Source organism: Capricornis sumatraensis, chromosome 11 (genome assembly GCF_032405125.1).
Source record: "Capricornis sumatraensis isolate serow.1 chromosome 11, serow.2, whole genome shotgun sequence".
Taxonomy (NCBI): domain Eukaryota; kingdom Metazoa; phylum Chordata; class Mammalia; order Artiodactyla; family Bovidae; genus Capricornis; species Capricornis sumatraensis.
In genome coordinates this window covers 71155046-71172195 of record NC_091079.1, presented here as the reverse complement: position 1 = coordinate 71172195, position 17150 = coordinate 71155046, and the positions used below count along the sequence as shown (strand labels likewise).

General features: G+C 33.4%; 1 protein-coding gene across 3 annotated transcripts in view; it reads right to left on the bottom strand.

Annotated features, from left to right (window-relative positions):
* Nucleotides 1-17150, bottom strand: part of CSMD3 (CUB and Sushi multiple domains 3) — a 1381373-nt gene that overhangs the window by 115978 nt on the left and 1248245 nt on the right. For all 3 annotated transcript variants that reach the window (XM_068983804.1, XM_068983805.1, XM_068983806.1), the window contains 5 exons: nt 13736-13852; nt 9844-10053; nt 3404-3592; nt 2512-2689; nt 1532-1677 (listed from right to left, as the gene is read on the bottom strand). In XM_068983804.1, coding sequence (XP_068839905.1) covers nt 1532-1677; nt 2512-2689; nt 3404-3592; nt 9844-10053; nt 13736-13852 — 840 coding nt within the window. The remainder of the gene's footprint in view (nt 1-1531; nt 1678-2511; nt 2690-3403; nt 3593-9843; nt 10054-13735; nt 13853-17150) is intronic.

Here is a 17150-nt window from a genome sequence, read left to right as displayed (position 1 = left end):
AGTCCGTGGGTCGCAAAGAGTTGGACGTGACTGAGCCACTGAATTGAAGTGAATGAACTGTCCTTTCTTTATTCACTTTTTCAGGCAAGATGCAGACTAATAAATATTTATGTAGGGAATCATGAAGAGAGAAAATGTACAGAATACATTTCAGCAATGAATTCATCTTTTGAACTTAGAAATCATTTAGCTTTTGGTTCTCAAACTACGATTATCTTTCAAAGTATTAAAGCTATTGTTGCTGCTTTAGACTGTACCTGTATACTGCTAGCACCAATGAACAATTTACTGAAAAAGGCTAATGAATTACTGAAAAAGGCTAATGAGTTACTAAAAAAGTAAACAGCCTAATTCATAGTTTTCTAACTGATCTCCCCATTTTCTAATTCACTATGCTGGAGTATTCATGCAGCTCTGGCCACTATAGAAGCACAAATTGGGCATTATCTTCTGATTGATAAGTGCTGAGGTTAAGGAAATCAAATATTTTCTGGTCTGTTTTCTATATATTTTGGTACTGAATGTACTTTAAGTGTTTTTGTTCATAACCATATTTGACATCATATTTTTCACATAATATAATCTTTGGCTATCAAAGATTTTCTTACTTTGTGTTAAAAAAAGAAGAAAACATTAAGCTGTTTGTTAATGTAATGTACAAGGTACATGTTCACCTTGGAAAAGCTAATATAATTTTTGAAAATTTAATTTAGTAGCATCTTGATCTTGTGAAATGATCATGGAACTGGTCTGACAAAGTCATATGAAACAGAATGAGTTTATGAAACTATGGTCATAATAGATGAAAGAATATAGTCACTATGGTTTCATATTTCACTTAATATAAAGTAAATGTTTTCATATATATAATGTAACAAAATTTAACATAAAAATAAATTTTAAAACCTCTGAAACCATCTGAATGCTCTTTTAAGAAAGTGAATTTTATGAAGAGAGAATCCAGAATAATTCCATACAAAGAAGTGAAACTGCAATTCTTCATAAATTATGTTGCAGGAATAAAAGCTATGAAGTTAATGATCTGGAATAGTCATTTAAAACTGTAAGATTCTAGAATAGATACAGTTGTGAAACAAGAGAGTATAAATGAATGAGTGATATGATCCAAAGCATAAAGTTATTGGATGCTAATTTTAGAAAGACTCACAGCAGGTTGAATAGATTAAACATTTTGTATTGAAAAAAAAAACCTATTGATGCTTCAAAATTACATGTAATAAAATATGAACAGCTGGTTCTCTTTTACTGATTTCTTTGCAAGAAATGATTATTTTCTACTGGGATAATTACTGACTGATTTATTTGTTATTTCCATTTGCTCACATTTTAATGTCCCTAAATGCTTAGAAGAGGTCATTGTTTGCAAATAAAAGTACTTGAAGTGATTAAAAAAAAAACTGTCAAATTTTAATACCTTTTCAATCACTGGCTAAATATATATTATACTCAATTTTTCCATGACAATTTCAAACATTGCCAAATCAAACAGAAATTCCTAGATGATACCAACCGTGATAACTGAGCACAAAAAAGCCACTTGTTGTGAAATCACTGTGGAATTTGATTAGAATCTGATTTGAAGTGCTATAGACTGATTCCAAAGCAGTATTGCCACTGAACTGTCCAATCTGTGGTGAGTTTTGGTCTGGTCCATCCCTACAGGGGAGAGACAGGGCAGGGAGGGGGAAGGGAGAATGAGATTGATGTTTTGGGAAAGTTTCACACAAAGTTTAATGAAAGTATTACATATGAGATATAAAGACGCAGTAGATGAAACAATCAGCACGTGCCAAATCATATTGGTGTATGTTTATTTGGATAGTAAAATACTTAAAAATGTAAAGGGTGAAATAGATCACATTAGCTGTAATTAATTAAATTGCCTTGACTTCCTGGTCACACCCCAGATCCTCCCAAATGCTGGAGGTTTTCCCTCCTTTTATTTTCTTCAAAATAATCTTGAGAATCATACACTGTTAAATTTGGGAAGAATTTTAGAAGTCCCTACAGTAATTCAATTAGCAAACTGTAAAAAATTAATTCATATGTCTTCTTTATAGTTTAGAGATATTTCAATTAACAGGATAGTAATACAAAATAATATGATGAATTATTATGACAGAAATTCAGTAGCTGTATTAAGCAATTTATTGGAATATAGCCTTTTAAATTTCACTGGTTTTGAAATACAGAACTTTCTTACCATAAACTTACTCTGATTTAATTCCCAAGTTTTGCACATTATTTTAATAACAAATTTGATCTTCACCCATAAAGTTTTTGTTCTATGTGTTTAGCTACTTCATGGGCAAACAAACTGAAATCTTTCTTATTTGTCTTATTCTGCAAAACACACTGTCACCTTCAGTTATTCACACCAGTTCAAGCATAAGATGGCAATCTGTACAGAGGACCATGATATATTTTACTCCTATCCTATTTCACTGTTATACACAGTTGAATCAATCAATACCAGAGGTGTTGGCTTACCATACAGTGATGAAATCATAGATTGGTTCTGTTTGTAGGACAGTAAAGTTGATGTAGATTCCATTCCCAGGGGGTACTTTTACAAGCCAAAAACAGTCTTGAAAGTTTGGATATTCATCTGGATACCCAGGAGAGTAAATGGTTCCATTCATTGCAGTTATATTCCCTCCACAAAGAGCTACAGAAAAGATACAATATGTTTAAATAGAATCATAGTAAATTGATTACAAAAAGATTGCAAACATTTCATACCTCTTAGACAGTATAAAAGACATCTGTGTTATGTTTCTACCTCAGTTAAGGTATATAAAATAAAGCTGGAAACCATGAACCAAACAGAGTGAATGTTTATTTATTTTTCAGCATGAGGAATTCTACATTGTTTTTCACTGTCACTAGATTAGTAAACTACATTGTATTTGCTTTTTTCAAATATTTTATCCATATATATATACTGTTCAACTTTGTCATATCATGTATAAATATAAGGACTTATAAGAGGATCGAGGCACTTTTATTTATTTATTTTAGAAGAAATGAGCCCAAATTCAGTAGCAGTACCTGGGCTACTATTTCATTAAAAAATGATTAGTAAACAAACACACATGCAATCACATAGACATCGCATAGGAGAAGCTCTAAAATGTTAACCAACTTTACTTCAGCATCCAATAGAGAAGGTTAGGACTCCTGACTCAAGAATGACAAAATTAGCTCTTTATTATGGAGTTTTAAGGTCTTTGCTAACTATAATTCTTTAATTGAAAGGAAGACTCTATATTTAGCATGACATTTGAAGAGGAAAACAAACAAACAGAAAAAGAGTACCAAAACAAGAATTATTAAACACAGATTATATCACCTAAAAGACAGCTTCAAGTTAGAAGCATACCTTCACACCTTGGAAGTGGATGATTCCAGTTACGACTCACTCCATGAAGGCAAGTGAGGGCTGAATTTCCAATCAGTGTATATCCAGGGAAACATTCAAATGAAATGGTTTGACCCACAGTAAAATCATTGCCGATTACAAAACCATTTCGAAATGGGCGTGGATCGGGACAGCTTTGCAACTGATAGGCTGGAAAATGTAAAAAAAAGAAAATTTTCCTTTTTGAACTATGAAAGACTACAAGTGGGTGCTATTTGCAATCTGCAAAATAGATGTAGTGCTGCTTGCAATTGGTTAGAAATAGTAATTTGGGTTTATAGCAAGGGATGTTAATGACTGTATGTTTCTTATATCTATAATTTTCATATTAAAATCTTAGCATAATTTATTAAAATGCATTGTTTATTCACTCACTGATAAAATATATTTAAAGTTATAATGAAAATATAAATTACCCTTAAAGCCACAGTTTTAATCAAACATACTCTGATCCCTTTACATAGAATGCAATTGCTTTCTGGTTATATCACATGTATATAAAATAAAATAAATATATGTGTAAGCCTAATTCTGAATCTTTCTGAATATCTTAAGCTAATTTTCCCTCTAAAAGAAATAAATCACACTCTGCCAAGTTTTTCTAAAGAAGTCATTTAACAATATAAAGTACTAGGAAACAATTTCCTTCTAACACAAATTTTGTACTTCAGTCGTCAAAATATTCTTGGCATTGAAGCACAGCTATTTCATTTGTCCATACTAATGTTGTTCTACATTCTACATGAAAGTAAAGTTCCTGCATTTATCCCTGGATCCTAAAAGCTTTGCTTATTCCCTTTTACATATTAGATGCTTAATAAACACTGCTGAAAAATTTTTGAACCTATAAACAGTATATATACTCATATATTATTAATATTTGAGACTTTATTTTTAAGAAATTCAAAACCATATATAATTAGTAAAATATAAATTACCAGCAAAAAATATTTTTCTACTGACTATTAAATTCCTTTTTTAAAACCTTTTTTATTTTTCAGTAATTCCAAAGTTACACAAAGGCTGCAATAGTAAGAACTATGCCATCATCAGGTTTCCCAGTGGTTAACTCTGATACATTTTCATCATTCTCTCTTTCATTCCCTAACCCTGTCCCCATCTACATCTCTGTGTGTGTGTGTATATGTATGTGTGTGAACACACTTTCTTCTTTTCAAATTAGTTGAGAATAACTTGTCACATCACTTCTATTTCACAAAGAAAAGGACACTCTTATGTAACCACAATATTGAGAACATTAACACTGAGTGTGTTAAATACCTAATTTCCCAAATCAGAAATTTACATTTAAGGTTGAATAAGGTAGCCTAAGTTGTTAACTAAGATATTACTCTATATTTTAAATTTTAATACTCTAAAGTTTTCAGAATTAATGAACAATCCTTTAAGGATGTTAAGTGCTTAAGCTGTCATTTTCATTTAAATTAATATTCCATAAGCAAAATATATCAAATCCAAAATGTCATTTCAATTTAGGGTAAATGTATATCATTTGATAATTAGTAATTAGGAAATATTATTCTATTAAATAAATCCTTTCAATTTTCAATCACATTTAAAGGTAATTTTTCTCAGTTTTACTAAAATATAATTTATATACAGCACTGAATGAATTTAAGGTGTACAGTACATTGATTTGACTTATATGTTTTGTTCCAGTTCCAGTTCAGTTGCTCAGTCGTGTACGACTCTTTGAGAACCCATGAACCACAGCATGACAAGCCTCCCTGTCCATCACCAACTCCTGGAGTCTACCCAAACCCATGTCCATTGAGTCGGTGATGCCATCCAACCATCTTATCCTCTGTGGTCCCATCCTCCTCCTCCTCTCAAGCTTTCCGAAAATCAGTGTCTTTTCAAATGAGTCAGATCTTTGCATCAGGTGGCCAAAGTACTGGAGTTTCAGCTTCAACATCAGTTCTTCCAATGAACACCCAGGACTGATCACCTTTAAGATGGACTAGTTGGATCTCCTTGTAGTCCAAGGAACTCTCAAGAGTCTTCTCCAACACCACAGTTCAAAAGCATCCATTCTTCGGTGCTCAGCTTTCTTTATAGTCCAACTCTCACATCCATACATGATTACTGGAAAAACCATAGCCTTGACTAGACAGACCTTTGTTGACAAACTAATGCCTCTGCTTTTGAATATGCTGTCTAGGTTGGTCATAACTTTCCTTCCAAGGAGTAAGCATCTTAATTTCATGGCTGCAGGCACCATCTGCAGTGATTTTGGAGTCCCCCCAAAAAATAAAGTCTGACACTGTTTCCACTGTTTTCCCATCTTTTTGCCATGAAGTGATGGGACAGGATGCCATGACTTAGTGTTCTGAATGTTGAGCTTTAAGCCAACTTTTTCACTCTCCTCTTTCACTTTCATCAAGAGGCTCTTTAGTTCTTCTTGACTTTTTGCCATAAGGGTGGTATTGTCTGCATATCTGAGGTTATTGATATTTCTCCTGACAATCTTGATTCCAGCTTGTGCTTCATCCAGCCCAGCATTTCTCATGATGTACTCTGTGTATAAGTTAAATAAGCAGGGTGACAATATACAGCCTTGGCATACTCCCTTTCCTCTTTGAAACCAGTCTGTTGTTCCATGTCAAGTTCTAACTGTTGCTTCCTGACCTGCATACAGGTTTCTCAAGAGGCAGGTCAGGTGGTCTGGTATTTCCATCTCTTTCAGAATTTTCCACAGTTTATTGTGATCCACACAGTCAAAGGCTTTGGCATAGTCAGTAAAGCAGAAATAGATGTTTTTCTGGAACTCTCTTGCTTTTTCCACGATCCAGCGGATGTTGGCAATTTGATCTCTGGTTCCTCTGCCTTTTCTAAAACCAGCTTGAACATCTGGAAGTTCATGGTTCACGTATTGCTGAAGCCTGGCTTGGAGAATTTTGAGCATTACTCTACTATCGTGTGAGATGAGTGCAATTGTGCAGTAGTTTGAGCATTCTTTGACATTGCCTTTCTTTAGGATTGGAATGACCTTTTCCAAATGTTTTGTGAAATGTTGTCTATGATAAGTTTAGTTGGCTGGATTATCTTGAATATAATAAAACTCATAGATGCCTGCATGATCCTGTGATAATTTATACATTTCACCTTTATATGCTTTTTAGTTTAATAAGGATGTATAGGAAATACATTTTAAAAGATCAGGAAAAAGTTCTCATCCTAATATCATATATATTACAAGACCTAAACCCTAAATGTTGCCAATAATAGCATTAATGTGGAACCAAGTCCTTTAGTAGAAGAGTATACTTATCATTAATTATATACAATACATTCTTCCAATATTCAGAATGTTTTGAAAGTCGCATCACAAACTTATGTAAAAATAACATTGATTCTGTGAATCTGTATTAACTTTTCAAAAAATGTCATTAGCTTAAAAATATAAACTCAGTAAAAGAAGAGACAGTTTTTAAATTCAACATAATTCACAAATAATATCTAGTGATCATTGCTATACATGATGGCTCATGTTAATAATATTAATATTATATAAGTAAAAGTAACAAATGCTATATATTTCTATTTTTTATGCAAATAAAGATTTTTTTCAAGGACACACTGACTGAAAAATGCAATAAATAATGTTCAAATTCTAGCTTTTTCACATTCAAATAAGAATATTGCTCTGAAAAGCCAAAGGAAAATGAGGGCATGGAAAGAAGGTGAAGTCAGGTTTAAAGTGAATAGCAAAGTGCTTAGCATAAGGCCCTCTACTCTTGTTAGAGAGGAACCACAAATATACTCCTGAGCCTTCTAGATGCAAAGAAGAAACTGAATCAGTTTCCTAGAAGTTTCTGAAATTAATTTCCTCAGGAATACAGTACATTTTGTATAGAAATGTGACAGTTATGATTTTGTTTTATATACAGGATGATATGTGGTACTATTAAATTATGTTGGCAAGCCTAAGCTAAACTGTAATCACTGAGACCCATGTGCAGTTGGATGTTACGTCTATTTTCAGTTCAGTTCAGTCACTCAGTCATATCTGACTCTTTGCGACCCCATAGACTGCAGCATGCCAGGCCTCCCTGTCCATCACCAACTCCCAGAGTTCATGCGAATTCATGTCCATTGAGTCGGTGATGCCATCCAATCATCTCAATCTCTGTCATCCCCTTCTCCTCCTGTCCTCAACCTTTCCCAGCATCAAGGTCTTTTCAAATGAGTCAGCTCTTCACATCAGGTGGCTAAACTATTGGAGTTTCAGCTTCAGCATCAGTCCTTCCAATGAACACTCAGGACTGATCTCCTTTAGGATGGACTGGTTGGATATCCTTGCAGTCCAAGGGACTCTCAAGAGTCTTCTCCAACACCACAGTTCAAAAGCATCAATTCTTCAGCACTCAGATTTCTTTATAGTCCAACTCTCACATCTATACATGATTCCTGGAAAAACCATACTCTTGACTAGACAGACCCTTGTTGGCAAAGCAATGTCTCTGCTTTTTTATATGCTATCTAGATTGGGCATAACTTTCCTTCCAAGGAATATGCATCTTTTAATTTCATGGCTGCAATCACCATCTGCAGCGATGTTGGAGCCCCCCAAAATAAAGTCTGACACTGTTTCCACTGTTTCCCCATCTATTTGCCATGAAGTGATGGGACCTGATGCCATGATCTTAAGTTTTCTGAACACTGAGCTTTAAGCCAACTTTTTCATTCTTCTCTTTCACTTTCATCAAGAGGCTCTTTAGTTCTTCTTCACTTTCTGCCATAAGGGTGGTGTCATCTGCATATCTGAGGTGATTGATATTTCTCCTGGCAATCTGGATTTCAGCTTGTGCTTCATTCAGCTCATCATTTCTCATGATGTACTCTGCGTATAAGTTAAATAAGCAGGGTGACAATATACAGCCTTGACATACTCCTTTTCCTCTTTGGAACCAGTCTGTTGTTCCATGTCAAGTTCTAACTGTTGCTTCCTGACCTGCATTCAGGTTTCTCAAGGGGCAGGTCAGGTGGCCTGGTATTCTCATCTCTTTCAGAATTTTCCACAGTTTATTGTGATCCACACAGTCAAAATTTAACTACTCTTAAATTTCTTTTCAGGTATATACAGCAAATATTTATTGTGCTCTTACTCTTCTAGGCACTTGAGACACATCAATGAACAACACAAAGATCTCTGCTCTGGTGGAACTCATATCCAAAAGTATCACCTGCTTGTGAATCAACTAGAAATCAGGAAAAATCTGAATTAAATTTTTAAAAAATCACATGATCATTAAATCCTTTAATTATTAAGGCAGTGATGTAATGAAAGTTTGTTACTTTTGATTGAATATTAAAATCACTGGAACTGCATTGTTTGAATAAATATTATAACTTAAACATTTACTTTTAAATCTCAGACTTTTAAGATCTGAGTTGACAGTAAAAAGCGAAAACAGAAAACAGCAAAACAAAAACTACACTAAATAATTTCTAATGATATACAAAGTAAAAGTGAGGTCGCTCAGTCGTGTCCGACTCTGCGACCCCATGGACTGTAGCCCACCAGGCTCCGCTGTCCATGGGATTCTCCAGGCAAGAATACTGGAGTGGGTTGCCATTTCCTTCTCCAGGGGATCTTCCTGACCCAGGGATCGAACCCAGGTCTCCTGCATTGCAGGCAGATGCTTTAACCTCTGAGCCACCAACATGGTAAATATTTTACAATCATTTCATCACAAAGTTCAAAACAACTTATCTGAGATGTACTCTTACTAACTCTATTATGAAAATGAAAAAATGAACTTATGCCCTACATCACTAAGACTGAACATAGAGAATCCACATTTAAGCCTAGGTCTTCCAGAGTCTAAGCTTTATATTCTAAAGGGATGAAATTCATGCTCAAGGTCATGCAGCAGACTTATATTGGAAATAGACCTAATATAATATGATTGACAAAGTATTTATTTATTTCATATTCTTAAAGCAGTAGAATGATATCAATGAATGCTATGCTATTCTTTCATTATAAAGTAAAAGAAAATAACTTTGCATATAGTAGATGAGCACCACAAAATATCTTTTCAATATACTCATTTTGATATGAAAGCAAAGACTCAATCTTACATTTCCCCATGTCCTGTCTGACTGCCTGGCCTTGATTTGTTTTATTTTATAGTGTACTAAAATGAATTAAATACTTTTTTCATGGTTAGAATTTGTAAGGCCTCAAAGATACATAATTTCCCGACATTTGGTTGCCTGAAAATTGCATTATTTAAAACTCTTCCTAACTGAAGCTTGTCTTGGTTAGGCTCCTTTTTTCTTTCTAAAACACAACTTAGAAAATACTTAAGAGTTAGATTGCTAATAGCTGTCTAGAGGCTAAATAATTTCTCATTTTGTATTATTCCACTCACCTTGGTATACAATGTGGAACCCTTGTTTGTTTTGTGAATAGTCACTGTGAAAATACAAGCTGGTTTCATGGGTTGTGCTAAACAGGGAAGATGGTATTTGAGGACCACTAAGTCGCCCAATAACAGTACTAGTTTCTGAGGGTCCACTTCTTACTTCCAAATAATCATGTATGGTTTCTGTAGAAAAATTTACAAACTGCAGATGGACACCTAAGGAAGAAAAACAAACATTATGCTACTTATTTATTTTTTACCAAATTAAGTGCATGCATATACACAAACACACACTTTCACATTAATGTTGTTAAGATATATTTCCATTTAGGTTGAGAGGCATACTGTCAAGATCTGGGCCATGGGTTTGCTGTCTGCTCAGAACAATTAGCTTTGCTATAGTTCAAAGTAATAGAATACTGCTCTCAAATGCCCACAATTTGTCACATGGGAAAATCTCATTTTACTACAATGCCACCATAGCAAAACTAATCAAGAAAGTAGCTTTCTTGCTCTTTAATACCATTTAAAATTAGATCAATCAACTCTTAAAGATGAAAAGCCACTCAATAATTTTTATTTTGTAGAAGGCCAATTTGAGGGCAAAATATGATCGTAAAGTTTTATATATTAACATAATCAGATTTCACGAGTGTGTTAGAAATTAGTCACATACAGGGGATAAATCAACTTCTCGAAAATATCATTTTGAGGCATGTAATTTTCAGTATGCTGTTCTAGTATTTTCTTGTCAGAAGATAATGCCAAATGTTATATTATATTTGTGATAAAATCTAGGGGTCATTGTTATTTGCTATATTACAAAATAATTTCTTTATAAACATAACTAAAATATGGGATAGTGAAATGCCTTTGGGGTAGAAAAAATAAAAGTCTCATTGAGGTTGTTGTTCAGTCACTCAGTCATGTCAGACTCTCTGTGACCCCATGGATGGCAGCGTGTCAGGTTTCCCTGTTCTTCACCATCTTTCAGAGTTTGCTCAAACTCATGTCCATTGAGTTGGTGACCTTAAAGAGGTATGTTCTCCTAATTCAATTAATATTCAATTTTTATTGAATTTTATGTTTTGTTTTCACAACTACCATTCTTCAACTTGTTAGTAATAAAATCTGATATTTTTTGTGTTTTCCTTTTACAAGGCACTATTTTAAGTTTTTTATATGCTAACATTTCATCCTCATGATTACTTGTGAGAATGAGGAAACTGAGGCACAGGGAAGCTCAATATTATTCTAAGCTTACATAATATCCTAAAAGAGCTTAAATTACAAGTCAGATACTCTGGCTATTGAGCTGTTGCTCTTAATAAACTAGTGAGGTTTTCAAGTCAAATCATATTTTGTTCCTGCAAACAGTTACATGCAAATCCTCTGATACATGGAAAAAGAATTCTATGAACAAATAAATTTGGGAAATACTGAAAATATGCTTTAAAATATTAAAATCTCCTTAAAAGTTTGAACATGATTATCTTAATATGTGAAGCTACAAGAAGTACATATTTTTCTAAAAATTTCCCCACAGTAATCTTTTCATACATTATATTATCAATAATATTTGCATAGACATGAGAAAAATATTTCTTTAACTTTATATGTATTCAATTTTATTTTAATGTTTATAAGTTATTTGTCAAATACATTAGAACCAATATTGAGGTAGCCAATATCAAAGAAAACAGTGGAAAACTTAAATGTAATCAAATCAGAAACAGTCTCCTGTTTTTATTTCTAAAACAGAGAAAGAGATGCATATACTTTTTAAATTTAAATAAACAACTTTTAAAATAAATGAAACATTAACAAGAACTATGATGATATGACACTACTGCAAATATATCTAATAATTTATTTTAAAATAATTCACTTATCTCCATGAGCAACATGGGATGAGCCCTCTTAAGTAGCTAATAAAAGATATAAGAATAAACATACTGTTTCAAATCTATTATTCATCTATTCACTTTCAATCAAAAGTTATAGAATTTGGCTATGGCTTCAGGTTAAAGGGTATTCCTATGTTGGAGCTAAAATAATTATCATTAGAAAGTTCCGCAGCATTCTTCTCTCAGTGACCTACTATTCTCCCCAAACTTCAAACCAGTCACATAGTGCACAAGTTTGTTGAATTTCTTTAGCTTTGTTGTCTGCAGTTTTCCATATGTCATTCTGTTTACCTACAATTTCTTTTGTATTCCACACAGCCTGACCCTCTTTTCTGGGCTTACTTACATTTAAAGCCACAGTTCAGGCATCACTTCCTCTGGCAAAACTTTTTTTGCGTTTCCTGGACTAGGTTGGATGTCTGTACTAAGCTTAATCCTGTACTCTTTAATTTACTTCACTGCAATTGCATATCTGACTATCTGTCTCCTCATCATGACTGTAACTCAACTGGGAAAAAGTGCATAGTCTGTTTTACCATGCATCTATCCCTAGCACTTAGCAAAGTACCTGGAGTATGATATGTACATACTCAGTATAGAGTTTCAAAACTATCAGTTTCTATTAATTTATGTAAAACATTCTTAATGAATTACTATTCTGAGGCTATTGATGCTTTTGGGTAAATGCATGCATGCAGCATGCAGTCAGTTGTATCTGACTCTTTGTGACTCTATGGACCATAGCCCACCTGACTTCTCTGTGCATGGGATTCTCCAGCCAAGAATACTGGAGTGGGTTTTCATGCCTTCCTCGAGGGGATCTTTCCAACCCAGGGATCAAACCCACACATCTCACGTCTCCAGCATGGACAGACAGGTTCCTTACCACCAGCGCGACCTGGAAAACCATTGGGTAAATGAAGCATCTAATAAGTGAGTTGGGCTTCTGTGATAGCTCAGTTGGTAAAGAATCTGCCTGCAATGCAGGAGATCCTGGTTCAGTTCTTAGGTTGGGAGGATCTGCTGGCGAATAGATAGGCTACCCACTCCAGCATTCTTGGGGTTCTCTTGTGGCTCAGCTGGTAAAGAATCTGCCTGCAATGTGGGAGACCTTGGCTTGATCCCTGGGTTGGGAAGATCTTCTGGAGAAGGGAAAGGTTACTGACTCCAGTATTCTGGCCTGGAGAATTCCATGGTTTGTATAGTCCATGGGGTCACAAACAATCTGACATGACTGAGCGACTTTCACTTTCACTCTCAATAAGTGAGATAATACAGAATATCTTAACTCTAAATATACTAGGTTTGTATTTCAAGGAGTATCTACAAGTTATTCTACTGTGATTTAATGAATAAATCTATCCCCAATCTAACACTGCTATTTATGCATCTATAGACTAGTGGGATATGAAGCAGGTGCAAGAGAATATGTTAGTGATACAGGAGGGAAATAATTTATTTTTAAATGTATTATATATATTTAATGCTATATATATGAACACTGGGAATTATATTATTAGAATTAGAAAGGTATTATTACATCAACATGGGTATTTAAATCTTACAGTAGAAAAACTGTACTACTTTTAAAATGTATAAAACTTATTTATTTACAATGAATATTACATTCAATAGATTACCAGAAAATAGTTTTTCTATGTACTACTTGGCTACAATAAGCAGAAGAGAGTTACAAAAACAAAATACATGAAAATCATGTTGCATTTATCACTACTACACACATCTAAGTCAGGCTATATTCATACATATTGTCTGGAAAATATCATGGTTTTTCTATTTATCAACTACCTACAAAATTTAAAAATGCCCATATTCTTTCAATTATCCAAGAACTCCAAGTGAAGCACATGTAATCACAAAGTAAACTATAATTCGTGAATATTTCATTAAGCTCTTATTACACTTTGATATTTTCTGAAGGATGAATTAATAATATAAAAAACTCTTTCATGTGTGTTTAATATACATACCAAAACCTATGGGCAGCTTTATTGTCCACGTGCAATCTAAACTGCTGGGGTAGTTTCCAGGAAACCCGGGGCTGAGGATCACACCACTGAAATCTGACATTGCACCACCACACTGAGCTGCAAGAGAATTGAGGTCCCACTTAAGCCAAGTACTTTTTTGTATTAGAAACAGACTGAAATCATTTTGAGTATGAATCAAGTTTCTGAGTTAAAACTGATACAAATTTGAATATTTTCAATCTAATTCACCACATACCAGTATTCAAATATAATCAACTGAGAAGGCACTTTGTAAAATACATAAAAGGATAATGTATTTCCTTCCTCAGCTGTAAATACAAGCTAAATCAATTACTGAACAGAGAAGAGTAGTTCATGTGCAGTGAATACAATCAAACAAGAAGCACAGATCCTTTTCCATAGTGAGCAGTACATTTCTGATCCAAAGTACATCTAGAAATGTTTTGATTCATTCACAAGATGATACAATTTAGAATAAAATCAAGCCAGCAACACTCATTCTAAGTATTGTAGTGAGGAGAGTTTCATTTCCCAGTTTTCCTCTTTTCCTATTTTTGTGAGGAGGCTAAAGGTTTTTAAGTAAAATACTGGTTTCTATTGATAATATGCAAGGGATTCACAGGCTGTAAGATATGGCTTCACTTTATCCTAAAATAATCTAGATAAAAAATAGGGGAGTATAACATAAGTAAAAAGATGCCCCCATATTTGAGAATTTTGGGATAAATTTATACTTTTTTAGAGTCCCTATTATTCTGATTTATTATAAATGAACTAACCATAAACTATAAGAACAGATAATTACCCAAGTTTTAATTTTACATGATTATATAGAATTATTTAACATGTAATAAGAGAACTGCAGTCTAGAAGCTAATTCTTTCCTCTTAGTGTACATTTTTATCCTTTTGTCACAGAAGGACTAAAATACACATCTCAGCTGTTGGTTGAAGAATCAGGTTTCATGATTGCACATCAGGTTAGAAAGTTACTTGTAAAAGTACCTGCAACTTCATTCATTTATTATTATGAACAGCAACAAATAGATATATTCAAACTTCAGCTTATAGATCATAAAGGCAAATTCAGTAGAAAGTTTATCAATGTTCTATGTGATATCGGCAGCTAGTTTGATAGCTATCTTTAGCTATGTGGGCTGAATAAATTATGTATCAAGCAGATTTTACTAAAGGGATATATATAACCTTGTAGTTAATCTGCATGTCAACCTTTCTTTAAAAGTTGTAATTATCCCTGTGTAATACACCTGTATATTTTCCATCCTTCTCAAATCTCAGCTCATCCATCTTTAAACCATAACAGTTTTCAACATATATAAACCATTAATGTTTACCAATTAATTTTCCTAAAATTTGATTATCTATATATATTTATTACACAATCCAATAATTGGGAATTATAGAGACAATATTTTGGCCAATCAAAAGTACTTTTAAAGTTCCTGGAAAGAATGCAATTGTGTATTTGTTTTGCTTTATTCTGAATTTTAAGTGAAAGAACACAAGGACTGTCTTTTGCTTTCTTGCCTTCACAATCTCAAGTGTTTGAGTTACTCCCTGTTCCTGTAATTCTGCTACTTTCCATCTCTTTAGAAATGATCTCAAAATCCTGTCCTCTGCATTGCCCACATTGCTAGAGTGTAAATCTCAAAATCAGAGAAGGAAGAAAGAAAGAATACAAAAAAACAGATAGTGAAAGAGAAAGAAAAATAGTAACAAACCATGAAAACAAGAAGAATACAAACACTGCATCTGCCTTCAGGTCCACACCCCTGCCTATTTTCTCAGTGACTCTGCAAGCTCATGCACACCTAGGCCTTAATGACAACACTGTCCTTCATCAGCCGTTTCATAGGAGACTCTTTTGAGCCCTATTATATGCTTTTTTTCTTAAGAACACAACAGCATAGTCCTCCAAGATAAAATCATCTTTGATTTTTCCTTCAGATTTATCTCTATTACGTAGAAATCTCAAGTGATTTTTCCTTTCTTCTACCACAATATCTGGCTGACTGTTTATTTTTCAGTTTATGAGATTGTAACCTTGAGGCCTGATGACTACAGTTTTAAGGCATTCAGCCTCTTGCCTTCAGTTTCTCCTTAAAATATAGTCATGATATCAATTCTAACATTTTGTCAAATATGGTATAAGTTTACTGTCCAAAATTTATAAAATATAAAAATTGAGTAGAAAATAAATAACAGTGCTCTGTAATTCCACTACCCATAGATAACCTGTCTACCTTTATAATTCTTCATTTCTCTGCAGAAAAGCATACATTCATGCATGGGTGTTTATACACTACATATATAAAGAAAACAGGATGATACTGAGAATCACTTTAAGAATTTTTATATTTGACTACATATTGTAAACTTTGTTCATGTTATTAAATATTCCATTATAATGTTCACTTCCCCTTTTCCCATTATTGGACCCTTAAGATGTTGCATATTTCTCGTTATAATACCACTGTGGACACCCTGTGTATTTCAGGTTTGGTGTTAAATATTTTAATGTGTTCTCTCATTTCGTTCTCATAATGGGCCTATTACTATTCCATACAACAGATAAGCAAACAGAATAATATACTTGCCATGCAAAGCTATTGCACCTTAGCTGAAATTAAAATGTAGATACATTGCACATCAAAATATGATCAGTATTTAATACAGTTTCATACAAATTTAGCCTATATAAATTTAAAATTTCTAGTTTAATTTCATTGAAATATCATTTCCATCTAATACTTCCCTTGTTAACAATATTCAATGGAATATAAATTTAATCAAAACACAATGTTTACCTAAAAACTAAGCAATTTGTTAAGAGTAATAACTGAAGCTACTAATACAGCAAAATGGAAATTACCATATCATAACTGAGTGATATTTAAATTGATACAACTTTCTAAAGCAATTTGATGATATTTGTAGAATTTTTAAATAGTTATTCAATAAAAAAATTAATCTATTCATGTAAGATCCTAAGTAAACAATAAGATATCTGCAAGAAGGCATGTGAAGAACACTTTAAAAGAAATGTGTATAAACATATAAATATGAACTAAAGGTGTATAAACGTATATCAAAAAGACAAAAAACTAAGCTAACAAAAGAGAATAACTATACAAATTAGACTATGCTATGGACGGTTACCCCTTGGAAGAAAAGTTATGACTAACCTAGATAGCATATTCAAAAGCAGAGACATAACTTTGCCGACTAAGGTCCGTCTAGTCAAGGCTATGGTTTTTCCTGTGGTCATGTATGGATGTGAGAGTTGGACTGTGAAGAAGGCTGAGCACCAAAGAATTGATGCCTTTGAACTGTGGTGTTGGAGAAGACTCTTGAGAGTCCCTTGGACTACAAGG